Source organism: Exophiala mesophila (assembly GCF_000836275.1).
Source record: "Exophiala mesophila strain CBS 40295 unplaced genomic scaffold supercont1.7, whole genome shotgun sequence".
Taxonomy (NCBI): Eukaryota; Fungi; Ascomycota; class Eurotiomycetes; order Chaetothyriales; family Herpotrichiellaceae; genus Exophiala; species Exophiala mesophila.
The window spans coordinates 315,760-334,917 of NW_015622510.1; the positions used below are offsets into that span (position 1 = coordinate 315,760).

General features: G+C 50.4%; 8 protein-coding genes and 1 non-coding gene across 10 annotated transcripts; 4 read left to right on the forward strand and 5 right to left on the reverse strand.

Annotated features, from left to right (window-relative positions):
* Nucleotides 1-18: 18 nt before the first annotated feature.
* Nucleotides 19-2,140, forward strand: PV10_09062 (phenylalanine-tRNA ligase, beta subunit). The gene has a single exon (XM_016374168.1). The coding sequence runs from the start codon at nucleotides 203-205 to the stop codon at nucleotides 2,012-2,014; it is 1,812 nt and encodes a 603-aa protein (XP_016219712.1). The 5' UTR covers nucleotides 19-202; the 3' UTR covers nucleotides 2,015-2,140.
* A 17-nt stretch (nucleotides 2,141-2,157) lies between these two features.
* Nucleotides 2,158-3,406, reverse strand: PV10_09063 (40S ribosomal protein S3). Its single transcript, XM_016374169.1, has 3 exons — nucleotides 3,177-3,406; nucleotides 2,793-3,106; nucleotides 2,158-2,713 (listed from the first exon to the last, which is right to left on the reverse strand). The coding sequence occupies exons 1-3, from the start codon at nucleotides 3,328-3,330 to the stop codon at nucleotides 2,381-2,383; spliced, it is 801 nt and encodes a 266-aa protein (XP_016219713.1). The 5' UTR covers nucleotides 3,331-3,406; the 3' UTR covers nucleotides 2,158-2,380.
* A 1,871-nt stretch (nucleotides 3,407-5,277) lies between these two features.
* PV10_09064 (uncharacterized protein) lies at nucleotides 5,278-7,644 on the forward strand (the record flags this gene model as incomplete). Its single annotated transcript, XM_016374170.1, has 9 exons — nucleotides 5,278-5,636; nucleotides 5,690-5,747; nucleotides 5,799-5,934; nucleotides 5,989-6,349; nucleotides 6,401-6,480; nucleotides 6,528-6,679; nucleotides 6,727-6,920; nucleotides 6,973-7,121; nucleotides 7,169-7,644. The coding sequence occupies 9 exons, from the start codon at nucleotides 5,278-5,280 to the stop codon at nucleotides 7,531-7,533; spliced, it is 1,854 nt and encodes a 617-aa protein (XP_016219714.1). The 3' UTR covers nucleotides 7,534-7,644.
* A 148-nt stretch (nucleotides 7,645-7,792) lies between these two features.
* PV10_09065 lies at nucleotides 7,793-8,928 on the reverse strand. Of its 2 annotated transcripts, XM_016374172.1 has the most exons (3): nucleotides 8,565-8,928; nucleotides 8,015-8,501; nucleotides 7,793-7,953 (listed from the first exon to the last, which is right to left on the reverse strand). In XM_016374172.1, the coding sequence occupies exons 1-2, from the start codon at nucleotides 8,660-8,662 to the stop codon at nucleotides 8,195-8,197; spliced, it is 405 nt and encodes a 134-aa protein (XP_016219716.1). In that variant the 5' UTR covers nucleotides 8,663-8,928; the 3' UTR covers nucleotides 7,793-7,953; nucleotides 8,015-8,194. The 2 variants fall into 2 exon arrangements, with proteins under 2 accessions (XP_016219716.1, XP_016219715.1); XM_016374171.1 differs by having other exon boundaries at nucleotides 7,793-8,501.
* A 1,374-nt stretch (nucleotides 8,929-10,302) lies between these two features.
* On the reverse strand, nucleotides 10,303-11,630 carry PV10_09066 (homogentisate 1,2-dioxygenase; the record flags this gene model as incomplete). The annotated part of the gene is made up of 5 exons (XM_016374173.1): nucleotides 10,303-10,393; nucleotides 10,447-10,769; nucleotides 10,831-10,871; nucleotides 10,928-11,293; nucleotides 11,342-11,630. The coding sequence occupies 5 exons, from the start codon at nucleotides 11,628-11,630 to the stop codon at nucleotides 10,303-10,305; spliced, it is 1,110 nt and encodes a 369-aa protein (XP_016219717.1).
* A 739-nt stretch (nucleotides 11,631-12,369) lies between these two features.
* PV10_09067 (uncharacterized protein) lies at nucleotides 12,370-12,963 on the forward strand (the record flags this gene model as incomplete). Its single annotated transcript, XM_016374174.1, has 1 exon — nucleotides 12,370-12,963. One exon carries the CDS (start codon nucleotides 12,370-12,372, stop codon nucleotides 12,961-12,963), a length of 594 nt encoding a protein of 197 aa, XP_016219718.1.
* Nucleotides 12,964-13,725: 762 nt separating this feature from the next.
* PV10_09068 (uncharacterized protein) lies at nucleotides 13,726-14,894 on the reverse strand. The gene is made up of 2 exons (XM_016374175.1): nucleotides 14,224-14,894; nucleotides 13,726-14,170 (listed from the first exon to the last, which is right to left on the reverse strand). The coding sequence occupies exons 1-2, from the start codon at nucleotides 14,848-14,850 to the stop codon at nucleotides 14,168-14,170; spliced, it is 630 nt and encodes a 209-aa protein (XP_016219719.1). The 5' UTR covers nucleotides 14,851-14,894; the 3' UTR covers nucleotides 13,726-14,167.
* Nucleotides 14,895-15,007: 113 nt separating this feature from the next.
* On the reverse strand, nucleotides 15,008-15,079 carry PV10_09069. Its single transcript has one exon. It is a non-coding gene; the product is annotated as a tRNA-Arg (tRNA).
* Nucleotides 15,080-17,203: 2,124 nt separating this feature from the next.
* On the forward strand, nucleotides 17,204-19,073 carry PV10_09070 (uncharacterized protein; the record flags this gene model as incomplete). The annotated part of the gene is made up of 4 exons (XM_016374176.1): nucleotides 17,204-17,838; nucleotides 17,919-18,210; nucleotides 18,264-18,640; nucleotides 18,695-19,073. The coding sequence occupies 4 exons, from the start codon at nucleotides 17,204-17,206 to the stop codon at nucleotides 19,071-19,073; spliced, it is 1,683 nt and encodes a 560-aa protein (XP_016219720.1).
* Between the last annotated feature and the right edge of the window lie 85 nt (nucleotides 19,074-19,158).

A 19,158-nucleotide genomic window follows, 5' to 3' on the forward strand; every position in this document is an offset into this window, starting at 1 on the left:
GCTTCTCTGACTCCTTCACAACACCATTCAATATCGACGTTGACGCCGTGCAAGGACATCAAAGACCATTTGCGCCAAACTAGATCAGGCGGCAAAGTCCTCTGAGTGTCAATCAGAGGAGGGTCTGAATATTCATTCTTGCCTCTGGCCGGGCCATATCCAGACACACAATATTTCCCTTGTTCCTGGCTAATTCCTAGCCATGCCCACAATCTCCGTGGACAAGGCTGCCCTCTTTCGGGCGTTGGGCCGAGACTATACGACGGAAGAGTTCGATGAGTTATGCTTCGACTTCGGCATCGAATTGGATGAGGACACTTCGTTGACAGAGAGACCAATAGTCGATGGAAAGCAAGAGCCTCCTCAATTGAAGATTGAAATCCCCGCCAATCGATATGACATGTTATGCTATGAAGGCATTCAGCTCATGCTCAACATTTTCAACCGAAAAATGACACCCCCTCAATATGTTCTCAAGGCCCCCGCCAATGGTGAACTCCAGACAATCACCGTGTCCAAGGAAACAGCACAAATACGACCGTATGTCTCAGGGGCCATTCTTCGAAACATCCAATTCGATCAGTCCAGATATGCATCCTTCATCGATCTCCAAGACAAACTGCATTCCAACCTGGCAAGACAACGCACCCTGGTCGCTATTGGAACCCATGATCTCGATAAGGTCAAGGGACCTTTTACATATGAAGCATTACCCCCGAGAAGCATCAAATTCGCACCTCTCAACCAAACCAAGATCATGGATGGCGAAGAATTGATGGCCTTCTATGACAAGGACAAGCACCTTGGCCGCTACTTACACATCATTAGAGATTCGCCCGTCTACCCTGTCATTTACGATTCCAACCATGACGTCTGTTCCTTACCGCCTATCATCAACGGCGACCAAAGCAAGATTACCCTCAACACCACCAATGTCTTCATCGAGTGCACAGCAACAGACAAGACCAAAGTCGAAGTCGTGATCAACATCCTGGTTGCCATGTTCAGTCAATACACATCTGAGCCGTTCACCGTGGAACCCATTCAAATCATTTCTGAACACAACGGCGAGTCTCGACAAGTCCCCGATCTTACCCCACGAGCGACCGAGGCAGAGGTGGACTACATCAACGCTTGCTGTGGTTTGAACCTCTCCGCAACCGAGATTTGCCAGCTCCTTCGTCGCATGTCCTATACGGCGCGGCCATCAAAATCCGACTCTAATCTCATTGATGTCGATGTTCCACCCACCCGCGCCGATGTGCTACATCAGGCAGACATCATGGAGGATGTGTGCATCGCCTATGGCTTCAACAAACTTCCCAGGGCGTTTCCCAAAGTCGGTGCCACGGTTGCTGCCCCGTTGGCCATAAACAAACTTGGTGATGTACTAAGATTGGAAGCTGCCATGGCCGGATGGGCCGAAGTTTTACCCCTTATCCTTTGCTCACACGATGAAAATTTTGGCTGGTTGAATCGGAAGGATGACGGCAATACCGCTGTTCGGCTAGCCAATCCCAAGACTGCTGAGTATCAAGTGGTTCGCACGAGTCTAATTCCCGGTCTGCTCAAGACAATTCGCGAAAACAAACACCACACCATTCCAATGAAGATCTTTGAAGTCAGTGATGTGGCCTTCAAAGCTCCGGAATTGGAAAGGAAATCTCGCAATGAACGCCATTTTGCTGCCGCGTGGTACGGCAAGACTTCTGGCTTCGAGGTGGTACATGGACTACTTGACCGTATTTTGGCCATGTTGAGAACCGCATTCATAACCAAGGAAGAAGGACTTGAGGCTAAGAACGGTGCTAGAGGGAGCGACATTCACTACTGGATTGAAGAGGTCGATGACCCCATGTATTTTGCCGGTCACGGAGCAAGTATTCATGCCAAAATCGGCGAGAAGGAGGTTCAGATCGGCAGTTTCGGTATCTTGCACCCCACTGTCCTGGAAAAATTCGACTTGAGGTACCCTGTCAGTGTACTCGAATTTAACGTGGAGGTGTTCTTGTGATAGGTCATAGATTGAAGCATGGGAGCATGCTGGCCGCCCGGGGGCCACAAGGGGCCGCCGGCCTCAGTGTGCCCAATGCGCGACATAGAATAACGCATGAAAGTTAGACTTCTGCCAGTATCTGATGAAGAAGGATTGAAAGTCGGAAATTTTTGGGTTGCTGTTGATCACATTTCTATCATAAAGGTCGCAGCTCAGAAGAGGCCAACCCGTCACCATCGCTAGAAAGGTCCTGTCGAACGCTAGGTTTGCGCAGACCAGGCTACGCACGATAAGGAAATCTCTGCGAGGTATGCGGTGCAACAGCGCACCTACAGCATCTGTTTGAGCTGAAGCGAATAAGAACAAAACACCATTTGCGCTACTCTATTCCTGAGCACTGAACTGCTGCTGCTCACCACCCGCTGCGCCATTCTCGCCCTCTTCTTGTGCCCGAGCATCCTGAGCGGCCTGTTGAGCAGCAAGAGCCTTGGCGCCGTAGTCTTGTGACATGGGCTGCACCACAGGCTCCTCGTTCTTGGGATCGACGATGGTGACGGAATCGGGAAGTGACTTCTGGGGTCCGGCCTTGCCTTCAGGATCGCTACCGCGCATGATCTTGACCTTGATTCCCAGAACACCTTGTCGGAGCAGGACGTGGCGAGTGGCATGGTCGATGAAGTCATTGACGGGTTGACCAGAGTGAATCATGAAGCCATCCTACAAGAAGGTTGTCAGTCCTTCATCCACGCGAGATCTCTAGTTTGTCTCTAGACAAGGGAGTATCGTGGCAACTTACGGTGAACTTCATGCTCTTCGCACGAGCTGCTCTAAGCTTGCCGGAGACAACGACCTCACAACCCTTAGCACCGCTCTCCATGATGAATCTCAGGACACCGTAGCATGCTCTTCGGACAGCGAGGCCATTGAGGAGTTTGTATCGGAGTGATTCGCATTGTGCGACGGCAGAGAGACCACGGTTCTGGACCTTGGCAGCATAGAGGGAGACACTGTTCTCGGGGAATTTGAATCGCTTTTGAATTAGAGAGGTGAGTTCACGAATACGACGTCCTTGTTCGCCCAGGACTTCTTGGGTGTGTGTGGCTCGGATGACTGTGACAATGGCATGTTAGAATGATTACTTTTAGACTGCGCTTCTCTTCTTGCTGATGGGGTCTCGTACTGATATCGGTGACGGTGGGAGTAACTCGGACTTCGACACCAGAATATCCCTCCTCGGCGAGTTCGCGCTGGAAGAACTCGTTCAACTCGGCGTAGAAGACACCATCGGCAACGAACTTGCGCTTTTTGGAAATTGCTCCCTGCGTGGTGGCCATGATTGCTCTGTGTATGTGTGTGGTTTGATTTGCAGGAGAATGTGCGGTGTCGAGGCTGGCTGTAGTTTATTCGATCTGGAGGGGAACTTTCTCAATGTTTCAATAATTTTGACGGGCGCAGTTGTGTGGTGGACGGTCGCAGGCACGTGATAAATGCCAAGCCACTCAGTTATCCGCTGGTATAGTCAGCAAAAGGCAAGGTGAAGTACGGCAGAACATAACTTACGTAGAGTGGAGTTTGAGACCATGGGCGCAGATCTTGGCCTATAGACAGCGACGCCTGCGACACGCTCTCCCTCCCGGTGCAAAACAACAACAACAATGCACAATCGTCCTTTCCACCTCTCAATCTGACACAATGGATGGCGGACTGATGGTCTTACACTTTTAGTTAAGTTAGCTTTGGCCATTCGCCACGACACCTTCAGCACGGAGGCCATCCTCCACCTGTCTGGGTCACACGGATCTGATTGAATTACTTGTTACTTCTGTGCTATCAAATGACATGTCCGCAACAGTTAGCATAGCTATATTGGGGTTATCTCGACAATAAACTGGACCTTGACAAATGTTCGGTACGAGTCCTGATGTCTTTTGTGTGCCGATCAATTGTCGCATTTCTTTTACGAATTTCCCTCCTAAATCATCACATACAGGAACGTTGCAGTTCGCTGGTAAGAATCACTTTGGCAGTGTCCATGAAGGACTCATTTGTGGAGACTTCCACACAAGGGCAGTCTTTTTGCCTCTCCCTCACTCCATTGTTGGAGACACCCTTGTATGAGGCGATGAGATGCACTGCTTCTAGCTCATTGCTCACCGTCATGGCTAGGCCATTCCTTCTTTTGTGGTAAAATCAAGTCTTACAGGTAACTTGACCACAATATGGCACTGCAGGATGTGAATTTTGGCTTTGTGGACATATTGTGGACCTTGAACTCATTCTATCTGGTCAGTATGTCCCCGCGACACCATCCTATAGCAAAGCGCTGCAGGGACAAGTCAAAGCTGGCCAACACGACGATTCACAACACGTTATCGTCCCCTGAATAAAATTGTTTTTGCATCTCATGGACAGAGGAGAGGCAGCTGGGCATTTTTGGACAACTCCTGAATGGGAAAACATTGAGATGCCACTTCGTCTCATCTCGTCATCATTAGCACTCCTATTCTCGCTTGCCTCTGGAAGGCCACCAAATACCTCATTCATCGTGCTGCTGTGTATGACAGACTGGGCTTCAAGGTTGAGCCCCGCGATTTGGACTCTGTCGTTTTTCACTTTTTTGTGGTCATAGCAGATACGGTAGGTACCAAGTAGTTCTACCCTTTTTTGATTTTGATTTTGTGCGACTTCCCGTTTTGTATGAGCGGATATGGAAATCTCCTATGCACCTGCCTTGACGCGATCTTGTGATCCAGGCTTGCGCTGCCCTATGCATTTCTGCCTGTCCTGCGCATCTATGAAAAGTCTCCTCACTGACCTCTGATCTCTCGCTCTCTCGCTCTCTCGCTCTCTCTTCATCTCTCCTGTCGCTCCACCTCCCTCCTACACCACTTCATCTCTACCCCACACATCGTGGATTCTTGTCCCAGATGCTTTGAACTCTGGATGCCACTGCTGAAATCCATCGATAAGACATCTCCTTGAGGTACGTCCCGCTGTCTTCCGAGGAAGAAAAGAACTCCCTCCTGCTATTTGAACAGTCTCTTCTCAAGTCTGAACCGAGAATTGTATCTTGTACTTTTCTTTACTTTTCTTTTGTTCCAAATCTGTTCGTTCTCGCCCCAGTTATCGTGGACATCTGTTCCTAAAAGCTGGCGCATGGGGTTTACCACGATATTCTTCATGCGTTGTCCCAGCTTCCGAGATCAAGCTCTGATCTTCAGATCTGAGAGACCTTGTTCAATCACTCACAAATTCTTCTAGTCGCAACGACCACGTCAACCATGACTGAACCACTTCAAGATGTCACCGGCACTCTTGGGGTTGCCTCCAAATTCGCTTCCGGGCGCATGAATGCCGAGGGTCTTCAAAAGGCCCAGGAGCAAGGCTGGGTTCAACCTAGTGCTTATCAATATGATACTAACCAGGCTGGTTCTCATGCTCCCGGTGACGATGCCAACCAAGACGACGCAAACAAGCCCGCAACAGCATCAATCTTCACCGCCCCTTGGGCCTCTGACGCAGGTCGGTACGAATGGAACCCAGAAGGAGCCGATGGAGATGTTGGCCCACGCAACCCAGCACTTGAGCAGGAGCTCTTTCACTCTGAGTTCATCAATCGTGCTGGCGACAAGCTCTCCAAGTAATTGTTTCCCGCAATTGAATTGGATTGTGAACATTACTGACACTACAAAGTCTGAACACCGTCGAGGTTGTAATCGAATCCGAGGAACGTGTCAAGCCAATCGTCGATGTAAGTCAAATGATGCAGATTCATCGGGACAAACACTAATGTTATACCTAGTTTAAAACTGCCGGCCTCCATCCCATTCTGGTTGAGAATATCAAACTCTGTGGCTACGAAAATCCTACCCCAATCCAGGCGTACACAATTCCTGCTATTGTCACTGGTCACGACATCATCGGTGTTGCCCAAACTGGTACCACCAGCTCCAATAAGAAAGAAAAACATCAATATCTGACACAGTATCTAGGCTCTGGAAAGACCGCTGCGTTTTTGATCCCTTGCATCTCAAAGCTTATGGGCAAGGTTAAGAAGCTCGCAGCTAGACGCCCAAATATCGCTGTCGACTTCGATGCGGAACGCGAACGCGTTCGTGCAGAACCCTTGATTCTCATCGTGGCACCAACTCGAGAGTTGTGCTGTCAGATCTTCGACGAAGCACGTCGTCTGTGCTATCGATCGATGCTACGACCATGCGTTGTATATGGAGGTGGACCAATTCGTGACCAGATCGGCCAGCTCCAGCGTGGATGTGATGTGCTCGTGGCAACACCTGGTCGCCTCAAGGACTTCATGGATCGACCCGAAGTGCTATCGCTGTCTCGTGTTCGGTAGGTTCGCTCGCTTTGGACACTTATTTCGCGCTGACTTGATATTGCTAGCTACACAATCGTCGACGAAGCTGATGAACTTCTTCACGATGACTGGGAGGAGGATATGGCCAAGATCATGTCTGGAGGCGGTAGGTCCAAAATCGCAATCACACATGGCCTAGGCTAACCGTCACAGATGCAAACATCGATGGCGACCATCGCTACCTGCTGTTCTCTGCAACCTTTCCAAAGCGCTTGCAGACACTTGCAGCCAATTTCCTGGCCAAAGACCATATCCACGTCTCAATCGGTCGCACTGGCAGCGTCCATGTGAACGTCAAGCAAAATGTAAGTCGTGTCCACATCGCTCCCGCCTCTCTGTTAATCATGTCTAGTTCGTCTGGACGGAACCAAATTCCAAACAACAAGCTTTGTATGATCTGTTGATCGCCATGCCTCCATCGCGCACTCTTGTTTTCGTTCGATCAAAGAAGGCAGTCGACTTTGTGGATGATTTCCTGTTCAATCTCGGATTGCCAACTACATCGATTCACTCTGATCGAATGCAAATTGAGCGGGAGGATGCTTTGTAAGTATCCAACTTGGGCTCGTCAAAATGGCCACCGCTAACAATGGCGAAGGCGCTCCTTCAAATCGGGCCAGAACCCAATCTTGATCACCACTGGTGTCAGTGCTCGTGGATTGGACGTCAAGAATGTCATGCACGTCATCAATTTCGATCTTCCACTCATCGAGCACGATGGAAAGAGCGAGTACGTCCATCGTATTGGTAAGTACTCTAAGCCGCGAACAATTCGTAGCGCTCACCTTTTTTAGGACGCACTGCTCGTATCGGGAATGAGGGTCTGGCCACGTCGTTCTACAATGATCGTGACGTTGCTATGGCTCCATTTTTGACCAAGATCCTAATGGAGACTGGCCAAGAAATCCCTTCTTTCTTCGAAAGCTTCAAGCCGACTGACGGGAAATTGAATTTCGACGAGGATGAGGAGAATGCAATCTTCGAGGCAGACGGCGGCAATGGTGGATGGGGAAATGACAACGCTGCGAATTCCAATGAAGGAGGCGACGCATCGGGAGCAGGCGACAATACCCCGGCTGTCGACAAAGACGCGAATTCTGGCGGAGAGGCTGCTGGTGGATGGGGCGAATCTGTGCCGGTTGCTGCTTCTGCATGGTGACCATGCTGTCCGACAATACGAATCGTAAAAACGGAGCTATTCACACCTTCATCTGAGCTTTCAAAAGCCACAATGCCACAACTCAGAGACTCCACGCAGGTTTCACAGTGGCTGGTACCCGAATCTACCAAGACAGCTGCTGCATCCTCGAGGGAGGTGCAATGGCGAGACGGAAGGACCGAAGCCAGGACCGAGTCAGGATGATCACAGCGAGCCAAGACACCCGTTAATGGTGTACTCGATCGAGAACGAAGCTGCAGATAGCTATCTTAACCTGTGATGGCAATTCGCACCAATTGATTTTGCTTTGACAATCTGTATGTCGACTTTTCATGCTCTTCGAGATTGACCAGTAACAAGCATGTGCCATTTTTCGATTTTTCTAGTCTTCTTACCGTTCCACCACTTACATATGGGATCCTACAAAGATGCATTAGCATCCATGGATATGCGACGATGGGATGATCGTGCGGCTGCATACAAGAAGCACAACGTGCTGAAGGCGTCTGGACGGATCTCTAATCCTCTGGGTCGGCAGACAAGACCCTGGCAAGATGACCATGATACTCGACCTGTGACGTGCCAGAAATGAGAAAGTCACCAAATTTCATACAAGGTGTCCAATTGTGGCCGACTGTTCCCCCGCAGGACTACCAGTATCTCAGCCACAGCTTCCACACTCTGGCTCTCGAATGTCATTGACCTGTCCCAAACGCCGTCCAGTTCCACCCCCACCCCCCGAGCCCGCACCAGGTCGACCACCAGTATTACCATTCCTAGTAGCAGGACCAGCAGACCCCCATCTTGCTCTGCTCTGTACGCCACTGCCTCGTCCAGGCCCGCTGGTATTGAACGAACTCGTTTGAGCAGCAGTATAAGGGTCGAGACTGAACAGCGACACAATGTACAGACCTAGGAAATTGTAGACATCTGTGGAGAAACGAGAAAGGCGAGCGGAGAGGGGAGGACTGGAATGATATGTCGGTCAGCATGGATACAGGCGACAAGGCTTGCTAGCGGGTGGAACTTACGTCTCTAAGATGTGACCAGAGGAGGAGATGTAACGGGCAGCGGCAGGTTTGGATGGAGTAGAGGCAGGTTTCTGACTAGGATCGGAGTGTGAAGACATGTTATAGGTTGAGATTTTGGCGTCTTTGGTGTTCAATGATACGTTTTGGTATGGAGATACGGGACGATGACACCCTGAAGGTTGATGTCGTTCGACCAGCGCCTGGAGGAGTACGTCTGACGATAATCGAACGACCGAGGGCTTTCGACGCCAAAGATAGACGAGCTATCCGCTTAGAGGATGGGAGTCTCCACTTGGGTCGTGGTACGTTTTATATTGTAGCTGGAGTTGACATGGATTTGGGATGTCCGCAGACGAAGAATGTCGACGTTGTGGTGCATGGGGAACATGAACATGCATGACATGTCATGTCAATCAGTCTTACCCCGTTTCGGGACGAGCATGACGCTGCTTTCGTATCACGTGTTGAATATGGGCACAACCACATTTCTTATTGCAAGAAGCTTTTTGAGCCGAATGCTTATAGCCACTATTGCATCTTGCCTGCTTCGCAAATCTTTGATAGGCACTACTATCAGGCCCCAGTCACAGGTGGCTTCCAAATGTCCCTAGATTTGCACCTTAGCAATGCCACCACGTATACCTCTAGGCCAAATCAGTGGCACACAATTTCCGTGCTTGCGACATAATGCCATTCACTCTAAGATGTCTTGGACAGTGTAGTAAGTGACAGATACCGGTTATTCAGCTGGGTGATTCGACTTTTGAAGTCTCAAGAGATCATTAGGATCATTAGATTCCAATTTAGAGGTACAAAGAGGCTGCTGTTGCGTGGAGTCTGACGGCTTATCGTTAGCTCTTTCCATACCATTTCTCATAGTGCGGACCATCATCGTGCGTGCAGCAGAATTTGATTACATGCTGCAGGTCTAGGGTCTGTATCTCATGATCTAGATGTTTCTAAAGAACACAAACGCAATCAGTTATGGACGGGAGTCCAGTGATTAAAATATGCTGTTACTGAACAGTTGAGTTATAATCACTCCAAGCTACCTGCGCAGACCTCACGGAATTGGTGAATTGGAGTCTCAAGGCTATTCTCGTTTCCTACATCCCCCATACCTTCTTGCATTCTCGACTTCTATCATTCTCGATCGACAAACGAGGCTTTGTCGTGGAGTCTTTGGCTCGCAGAATCGCATGAATGGTTTGCAGGAAGCCTTTTAGGATGTGCATGCTTGGTATTCTTTTTGAGATGTTTCCCACATAGTTCACAGCAACCACATCCTTTCTATGAAAGGCGAAAATCGAGCTGTCCAGCGGTTGATGAAAGGTTTTCCAGAGCAGTTGTATTTGTAAGACCGTGGATTACTGTCACTCTTCACGAATCAAATTGCTGGCAGATTTTGTAATGATTTGCAATGTGCTCTCTTACTCGCCTCGACCCGTGCGACGTGTGTTTGGTAGAGACAGATGTACATAAAACTGCTGACGTGTCTATTCATTTCAAATCCTGATCACTTCCATGGCCGGAGCTGTACGATATGGTGTCTCCTACTCGACCTCACCAACATTAAGGGCGATAATCAAGGCAGGATATCATAGGCGTTGGGCCTGAATGGCGTGGCTTCTTAACCCCATGCCGGCAAGCACTAATTGTAGATGAATATTCCTGGATGCTCGCCGAATAAATTTTAACTCAGTTACGTTAAGAAGCTACTACCATCATTTCTTAAATCTTAGATTTTTGTGGGTTCCATCTCGCTGTATCTATTCCCTATTCCAACTGTCTTGCCACCAACCGCCCAGTCGGCGATTCCCAGCGCATAGCTACACAGTCGTCAGTATTGAGAAGTATGCACGAGACTCCTTGCGAGGCCTACCTGCTTTCAAACATCACCAGCATGTTATCATCACTTATTCGGACGGGGACTTGTTCTTCTGATACACCTGTCTCCCACTCTGTTCGAGTAGGCCCATGTGGAGTCATCCCGTTGTGGATGGTCGCCAGCCCGCTGGCGTCGGACTGCCCATCTAGTGAGCCTTTGATAATGGCGATAAATTCGCATGCAGCGTTGCGGTGGAACGAGGGTGGCCTGAACGTGTCTTCATGAACAACCCATCTTGGAGGAATGGCAAGCACATCAACAGCAGGTATGGCGGCATCTTCACTCTTGACTGTCAAAACAGTCCAGATACAGGGATCCTGGTATTGTCAGCATCATCTGCTTGAGCCAGATTAGTGCTTCTCTCAAGTATCTACTCACTGCATGATCGTACGAAATAGCAACCATCGTACAAAATTTACCTAGCAATAAATCAGTAACTCCGTGAAGGCGGCTTAGCAACTCAGTCCTCACGTACCCAGGTCATACTTGTATGGGAAGCTGGTACCGTGCCACCCAATGACGTTAAAGACAGTCCCCTTCATGGTTGCAGAAAAGAGGTTGCCGCAGTACTTGTTAATGATTTTTGTATCCGCCCCAGGCTTGTATGACTGGAGTCGAGGAACCTGAAAATCTCTAGGGTTTGCGAGGCCCCAGCTACCAATGGCACCCAACTCTGGTAATTCAAAATGATTTATAAAGGTTTCAAGGACATAACCGCGGATGGGGCCCGCTACTATGGACACATGAAAACGAACTCCCCGAGGAATGACCGCAATCTCGCCAGGGCGTAGTCTCATCGGGCCCATTTCCGTTTGAAGATCTATACAACCTCGCTGAGGCACTTCAACAACGATTAGCTAATTAATGAAGCATTTGGTACAACACATACCTATCAACATGTCTCCGTCGGAGCTAGTGAAGGCTTGGTTGCTCGGCATGGATTTTCCGCCAGCGTAGATGTAGTAAGCCACACCCTTCCTCATGGCGGGATCACCTACACCACAAAGCACCCGGAGCCCGGTCAGAAAGTTGTCACCTTCATCAAAATCCTCTGGCTGGAACATGTAAGGAATCGGCTTGAATTGTAGATTTGACAGCGTGAGATCCGGCACCGTGCATGATTTGGGTTTCCATTCTGTATATTGAGTGGTAGACGTTGAAGGCAAGGTACGGTACATGTACGTTTGTTTGCCATCTTTGCGTGCAATTGTGAACGGGGCTCCTGACAATCGGTCTGGATAGAGGTTCGCTAAGGGGCGTTGGGGGTGAGTGCAGCCGAGCGGCACAGCACCAGGAATGCTTTCCGACCTGCTTCCGCTCAGCAGATAGCCCTCAAAGACCGATTTCCGTCAAACTCGCTCAGGCGGGCCCCTGAGCCGACGGGGTCTCTGACACAGACAGACCGAGCAGAGCACAGGACCAAGGAGGGGCAGCGGCGTGGAGAGTCGTCTCGCCCGAGAAAGATAAAGAGGGCGCGTGTCAAGTCAGAAGCCTCGCCTGCCCCCGCCGTCGACGTCGACGTCGACGCAAGCAGCCCAGTGGACGAGCAGCCGCAGAGTGGGTGGGACGTGGTCCCTCATCCTGCGGCCGACGTCATCGAGGTGCCGCACGAGCGAAAGACGCTGGACGTGGCCGTCGTCGAGGCCCCGAGACCGTTCGTGTCTCTCGCGACGACGGTCAGGGTCTTCTTCGTCCTCCTCGTGCTGTTCTTGTGGTCGTCGTCGTCGACCGAGGACGGCGTGACCCAGTGGGCTGAGGAGCGCGTCGCCGATATATGCCCCCCACCGGCCAATATTACGTTCCTACTCGAGGCGTCCGAGGACCTCCTAGGGATCGCCGCGGGTCTCCCCCGCTGCATCCTCAACGACGGCTTCGAGAGCTGATTCCTCAGGGACAAAGAATGGCCTTTACCTGGCCATGGCGGCGTGGCAGAGCGCCGTGGCAAAGGTGGCGGCCGACCTCGTCCAACTCCTCCACGTCCAGGCCGCCGACGAGGACGAGGCCCACGCAGAGACTCTCGCCAGACTCGGCACCCTCCGGGCCCGCTTCAGAGGGCGAGTGGCCCTCACAAACCTCGGCAGCCTGCTCGCCGGCGACAGGACCTGTGCGGCGGCCCTCCACGAAACCACCGCGCGCAAGATCGACGAGGCGAAGGGGGGGTGGAAGCACCTCGTGCGCCGCCGTGGCCTCGCCTCCATCGCCATGACCATCGAGGAGGCCAAAGCTTGGAGGCAGCAGCACAAGACATGCATCGCGGACATTGTGCGGCACCGCGACGGCGAGCGCTGGCGCGTGGACAAGATCGAGCGCCAGGCCGAGTTTCAAGGCCAGCTAGAGGGGCTCGTGGGCAGCATGATCCAGCAGGTGCAGGGGGTGGCAGAAAAGGGAGAGGTCGATGGCGAGCGACGAGGCGAGTACGTCGAGACGTTCTTGATCAACTTTTACTCTGAGAAGGTCGAGTACGGCCAGATCATGGCGTACCTCGACTGTCTCCGCTCCGCCAGGCCGTGAGAGACCGTCGTTGATTTCTGCGCTAGGAAAGGGGTGCTACATAGGCAACGTCGGTTCTGCGGTTAGTTTCCTGGTTTGATTGGCTCGAAATAGTGCTGTTGCCGGAGAAAGCATCCCAAGGAGACAGTTGGACAGAGGTGTCCAAGTGGCGGTGGAGGTTCGAGGTTCTCCTTACGCCATCCTGTCCAAAAGTGAGGTGAGATGAGAGGTGAAAGAGTTGCTCGGGCAATATCATGGCCGTAAACGAGATCCCACCATCATTGTCGTTCTCAATGGCAATAGTAGCTTCAGGAAACGATACCAACAATGTAACCAGGCACGTAGGAAGCAGCACCTCTCCCGGCGATGGTAACGACCTTGAGTGTCAACTTTCCATCTTTGGTGGAGAATAGTTTACCCACCAAGTATGCAAGCAAGACAGTTATGTATATCTGCACATCGCGTCGTACCTTTTCATCCTGCCATTCACTTTCGGGGATCGAAAGCACCTAAGAAGATCATTCTTATTCCTCCCCCAACATGATCCCGCCGCAGCCCAAACATACCGTGATTGACAGGATTGTCGTGTTCTTATGACATACCAAAGCACTCTACCTTGACTATGTGACGAGCTTGTCTACCGTGGGTCATCCCCTCTTGGACTGGATTCAAGAGGCGGGGTGAGTAGAGTTCGAGGTAAAATACGAGGCGGGCAACCACAACCATGGTGCTAATAAAGTAATTCGTCAACAGATTTATGAGGACGTCAAGAAAGTATCGGCTCTCATTGTCTCCTGAAAGTTGGTCTGACCCCTCATTACGGATGACAGGATCACAGTTAGCGGAGAAGACGACCTTGCTGTCTGAGGTTTAATCACATGCCTTACCGACTCTGAGGCTGTTAGAGTGTACTGCAGGTGTATGAGATTTGAATCTTGAGAATCCCTCTATTTGATGGAGATGTTTACGGCAGCATTCTTGTGTCGTCCGTCTGGACGGTAGGAAATGACGCTCGAAATTGACCCGCCCCTTTGTCGGTCGCCAACACCTATGCATAAGGGTTGGTAACATCTCCCAGCCTCCTGTACACTGTAGAGCATACCTTTGGCTATAGATAGATGGGCTTTCCCCTTAGGAACGAGGAAGTCCAATCAACTCATTCACCTCAATTCTTGATACCCTTTAATTCAACGCCTGACTAGATCCACAACCCATCAGATTCATACTACTGGGAGAAAGTTAGTATGCGAGAACTCATAGTCATCATATGAGCCCCCTTGCCATCTTCCACATGACCCAAGGGCAATCTCTTTGAGCGATTACACTCCAGTCCTTGACCTCTTTGCTAGTGTCAACAAGGACAAGCTTTGCCCCCATTGCAAGAGTGCCGCCACAGCAGTCAAATAGACTCCCTAACTCGAAACCGAGCTGTAGTTCGATTAGAGGGATTTTCTTCTGCACTTCACTTTGAGGGACATCGCCATAAAACAGACTCAGGTGTGGCAGATACTCCTTCTCTGCCCAGGACGATGCGATGGTTTCAGACAGTAAGAGACTCTGCTGCCTGCATTGAGAGGCCATTTGTACCAGATTCATATCCTTCCTGACCTTGATGGTGACCTTTTTGAAAAAGGGCTCACCCGCTTCAAGCTTCTCAAGTTCAATGACCACTTCGTTCCTCTCCTTCCTGAATTCAGGAAGGTGCAGGCTGTCGAGCCATTCCTGCGGCGATGATGCGTAAGTCCTTGCAGGATCGATGTCTGAGGTTATGGTAACGTGTGGGATAAAGCTATTCTTGGGTACATGAGGAAAATTTGACGGCAACGTATTGTTAATCAAGTCTTGGAGGGATTTGTTGAAGGGATTATCATCGCTTGGACTGAGAAGCCAAAGAGACGACCCTGTCATAGTGAATTTGGAAATCGTTGAAAATCACTGGTGTGGTGTTTTGCTTGATTCAAGGCAAAAAGGTTTGGAAGAGGAACATAAATTAACAACAGTGGTCGATCATCATCACGTGGGGAGGCCATCGGAGCAAAAATGAGGAAAAATGAGCAAATATGAAAGGCGACAACGGGATTCGAACCCGCAATCTCTTGATTCGTAGTCAAGCGCGATGCCATTTCGCCATGTCACCGAAATTAACTGCACAAGTTTGTGTCAGACTCTAGTTGAATTGTGGAGGCATTATTGGGGTTCTAAAATATGAGCATCCGCTTCTTTGGGGTGCTAAGCTTATATCTCACTAGACAATTGCCAAGCCGTCATAGCTAATAGGTGCCAAGCGGTGACATTATTACCTACCTGGTAGTTACATAGGGCCCAGAGTAGATAGTGGACGGCACGACAGAAGCATAAACCCGTTAATTGTATAATTCCTTCATTATTTTCATACCAAAAGTCGGCGCCATCGTCGCTGATCTATATAGTAGAGTCATCCGGGATATATCATCCGGGATATACTGAAAGGCGAAGAGCATAAAGGCGCAGTAGCTGACGAGGGCTGTGCAGATGAACGAACAGAAGTAGAGACCTAGAGGCATTGGACTAGCGTCGGCGTCTTATACTTGATTTATTAATAGTTGAGTGAAAACAGAAGCTCCTCTTGACCCGGGTTCTGAAATTCCTCAACGGCAACGCCGTAGAAGAGTTGAGCGAGCCAGAGGAGCCGCGTGAGCGTCGACCCAAGAAACCGGCCCTCGGGCCCGGCCGTGGACCTGAAATGCCTCGTCTGGCTGTCAACGTAGGCCTCCCTAAGGCGATCGAGGAGTTTCTCGACGCAGGACCCACGGCGGCCGACTTTCTGGCCCAGACCTTCAGCCGCGACCGCACGATGCAGGCCCAGTCTCCCGAGGCGCTCTCCGAGGTCTGGGGACGGCGTAATGCGGACTCGCTCGCCCTTGTTGTCTGTTTTAGCTATATGAATTTGCTGGAGAGGATCGGGGTGAGTGGGTGGACTAAGTAAACAATGGTTGGCAATGAAGAGCCACTGTCATATAATTGTATGTTCTACTAGAGCGAAGGGAGATAATGTCCAGTCATTGAGTTACCTGACGAGAGAGGCTGATGAATCAAGATATCTTGGCTTATCGTATAAGAAACCTGGAGAGGTGGGACAGAAGAGTGACGAGTAGACAACTCATGACAATGTGTCCACCTAGACTCCCGCAGTAGGCGATAGGCGTCTAAGTAGTAAAAGTCACACTCATCCGCATCTCCTTGCGGGGTCTAGTTACAGAGGCGAGCTATGACAAACCAAGAAGCAATACCGAGGCTGACCAGGCTACCCTCAACAGGGTAAACATTAGGGAGAGATAGTTAAGACAACCAGACTAAGCCCGTACCTACCTAGTACATATTGCGTAGACGTTGCAAAGCATACGGAGTAGAGAAAGAAGTCACGAAGCCAGCGTTGATCAATCTAGACACGTTGATCAGACTACCAACTACGAATCACGACTCTAGATATTCCGCTCTCGCGGCGATGGATCTGGAAATTAGTGAAACCTTATGCCTTTGACATCTGCAATCGATACTGTGTCACAGTACTATGATGGATATTGACTCGATGCGCGCACATTACCTCCTGAGTAGACTCACAGACTTTTGGAATATAGAGAGCCCAAAGACCTCATGCCTCGGGGCTGACATTCTCCTGTCCTTCCAAAGCCTGACGACGACAACCTGACACACCCAAGAACGCCATTACTAAGGGCCCGCCAACTGTCACGTCCCAACCGGCCTATAGTACTCCGTCGGCTGTAAATTAGGCGGCATGTTCGACTATCGGCCAAGGCATTAGGCTCAAGGAGCTCACCGTTCAGGTCTCTTGCCTTTTGTGGAGGCACTTTGTTTGTTCGCTCGTCAAGCGAGCGTCGCTCATCGAAAATACGGAAGCAAATTGTTCCATTACACGCATGTGGCCCAGAGTCGGGCCCAACGCGTGCCCCTCACATATGGTGTGGCAGGTTCCTAACTCGTCGTTGTACCGTTCAGTAGCCCGAGGGGCCGAGGCGTCGCCCATCTCCAACACGGCATCAATTGCCGTGGAAGGGCAAACCCACGAAACTGGTGACATTTTCGACTTTGGACTTTGATTCCAGTCCCCATACGATGTCATCATCTTGTGTAGTTCCATATTCAATTCTTTCCAAGTCGACGTTGAGTCTGTTTTGGTCCATATGCCATCCGAGCCTTTCTATCTGAGCTCTGAGGCCCGACGCATTTCTATATCCTGAATGGAGTAGCGACAGCAAATCCAATGATTGATGTCAAAATCGCAACTGAGACGCGACCGTCACCAGACTGGTCTCAGCACACCCTTCGGTGGCGACCATGGCGACAGCGCATTACTGATTTTACCGTTATAATTGAGGCGACTTATCAGGGCAACGGGACACGCAGAGATCCTTACATAGTGACCTGGCTGGAAAACGATCCTGAAGACCCCATGACCTACTCCACATGGTTCAAGATCGCCAACTTAATCACCTGTGGACTCATGTGCTTGTGTATCACCCTGGCATCCTCTGCTTACACGGGAATTGCTGAGCTGGTGATGCAAGAATTCAGTTGCAGCCAAGAACTGTTTCTGGCTGGGTTGAGTCTTATGCTTGTGGGATTTGCGCTCGGCCCTTGTTTGTTCGGTCCTCTAAGTGAGAGTCTTGGACGAAGAAATGTTGTCTTGTCAACTCTAGCAATTCACACCATGTGGGCAGGCCTGTGTTGTGCGGCACAGAATATCCAAACTATGCTTGTGTTTCGCCTGTTTTGTGGTATTTTTGGATCTCCCGCAATTGTTATCCCTGCTGGTCAACTGGCAGATATTTTTGGACCCAAAGAGCGCGGCCTCGCTATGACAGTCTTCGCCGCGGCGCCATGGTTAGGCCCAACGATGTAGGTGACCTAGGTACCCTGTCAAACAACCCTTTCAAGATCGTTTCGCAAGTTCGACCACAGCTGACAGGTATTTACAGCGGCCCAAGCATAGGAGGGTATTTAGGACTAGCCGCGGGCTGGCGGTGGGTTATGGGGTTTCTCGCACTGTTCGCAGGAATATTGTGCATCCTTGGCTTCAGCTTCGTGCCAGAAACATATGCTCCCGTTTTGCTTCGAAAAAGAGCGATGCTCATGTCCAAAGTCACAGGTAAGGTATATATGACAGCGATGGATGTTGATCATCCTCAAACATTTCGAGATCTTCTTCAGCGGTCAATGGTGAGGCCATGGGCACTGTTATACAGGGAGCCGATCGTATTACTTCTCTCGGTGAGTCACTAGTATGCCAAGTCGTGGTATCGTCTACTGACATCTAGGGTTAGTTGTACATGGCAGTCGTATATGCCTTTTTGAACCTCAATTTTGCCGCATATCCTATCGTATATCAGAAAGGGTACGGCTGGAGTGCCGGCAAAGGTGGCCTTGCATTTTATGGGATTCTAGTGGGCATCCTGATTGGCATATGCCTCATGTATTTCGATCATAGGCGCTACATTCGCCTTTACTGTGCTACAGGGGGGTTTGTGCCACCAGAGGAACGACTGCCAGCAGCTATAATTGGTGGCGCCGTTGCTCTCACAGGCCTGGCATGGTTTGCGGGGACTGCCGACCCCAAGTACCATTTCCTTATCCCTATCTCCTCCGGGATTCCATTCGGAATTGGTTTCATTATGCTTTTCCAAGCTTGTTTCAATTATCTGTGAGTTGTGTCACTCATACACTCAGAGTCGAACTCACAAAATGTCTTTGGCAGCGTCGACTCGTACGTGATATATACGGCCAGTATGGTTGCTGCTAACATCGTCTTGCGGGCCACACTCGCGGCCATCTTCCCCCTCTTCACTCCAAAGATGTATCAAAACCTCGGGGTTCACTGGGCCTCTGCAGTCCCAGCATTCATTGCGCTGGCATGTTTCCCCTTTCCTATACTTTTTTGGAAGTATGGTGAGCGGCTGAGGAGAAAGTGCAAGTATTCAGCAGAAGCAGCAAGATATCTCGATGCACTGAAGAGTAATACAGAGAAGCCAGTGCGAGCAGAAGCGCCGATGAGAGCAGGTTCGGAGGCCCCCTCAGGTAGAGGAGTCATCCGGGGATGCGAAGTAGAGGTAATCACAAGCGAAACCCCGAGATAGGACAGGATATTCAGCCAGAAATAGCGTCGATGAGTTCTGCGCATTAGCAATTCTTTCCATGCTTTTCGATAACGCACTCTATTGA

What these genes read in the sequence shown, in the direction of transcription:
- PV10_09062 (XM_016374168.1), top strand. Translation starts at nt 203, where the DNA reads ATGCCCACAATCTCCGTGGACAAGGCTGCCCTCTTTCGGGCGTTGGGC.
- PV10_09063 (XM_016374169.1), bottom strand. Translation starts at nt 3,330, where the DNA reads ATGGCCACCACGCAGGGAGCAATTTCCAAAAAGCGCAAGTTCGTTGCC. An exon ending in TCCCACCGTCACCGATATCA is followed by an intron (nt 3,107 to 3,176) that starts GTACGAGACCCC and finishes CCATTGTCACAG; the next exon opens with TCATCCGAGCCACACACACC. An exon ending in CGAAGAGCATGAAGTTCACC is followed by an intron (nt 2,714 to 2,792) that starts GTAAGTTGCCAC and finishes ACCTTCTTGTAG; the next exon opens with GATGGCTTCATGATTCACTC.
- PV10_09065 (XM_016374172.1), bottom strand. Translation starts at nt 8,662, where the DNA reads ATGTCTTCACACTCCGATCCTAGTCAGAAACCTGCCTCTACTCCATCC. An exon ending in TCTGGTCACATCTTAGAGAC is followed by an intron (nt 8,502 to 8,564) that starts GTAAGTTCCACC and finishes ATATCATTCCAG; the next exon opens with TCCTCCCCTCTCCGCTCGCC.
- PV10_09068 (XM_016374175.1), bottom strand. Translation starts at nt 14,850, where the DNA reads ATGACAGGGTCGTCTCTTTGGCTTCTCAGTCCAAGCGATGATAATCCC.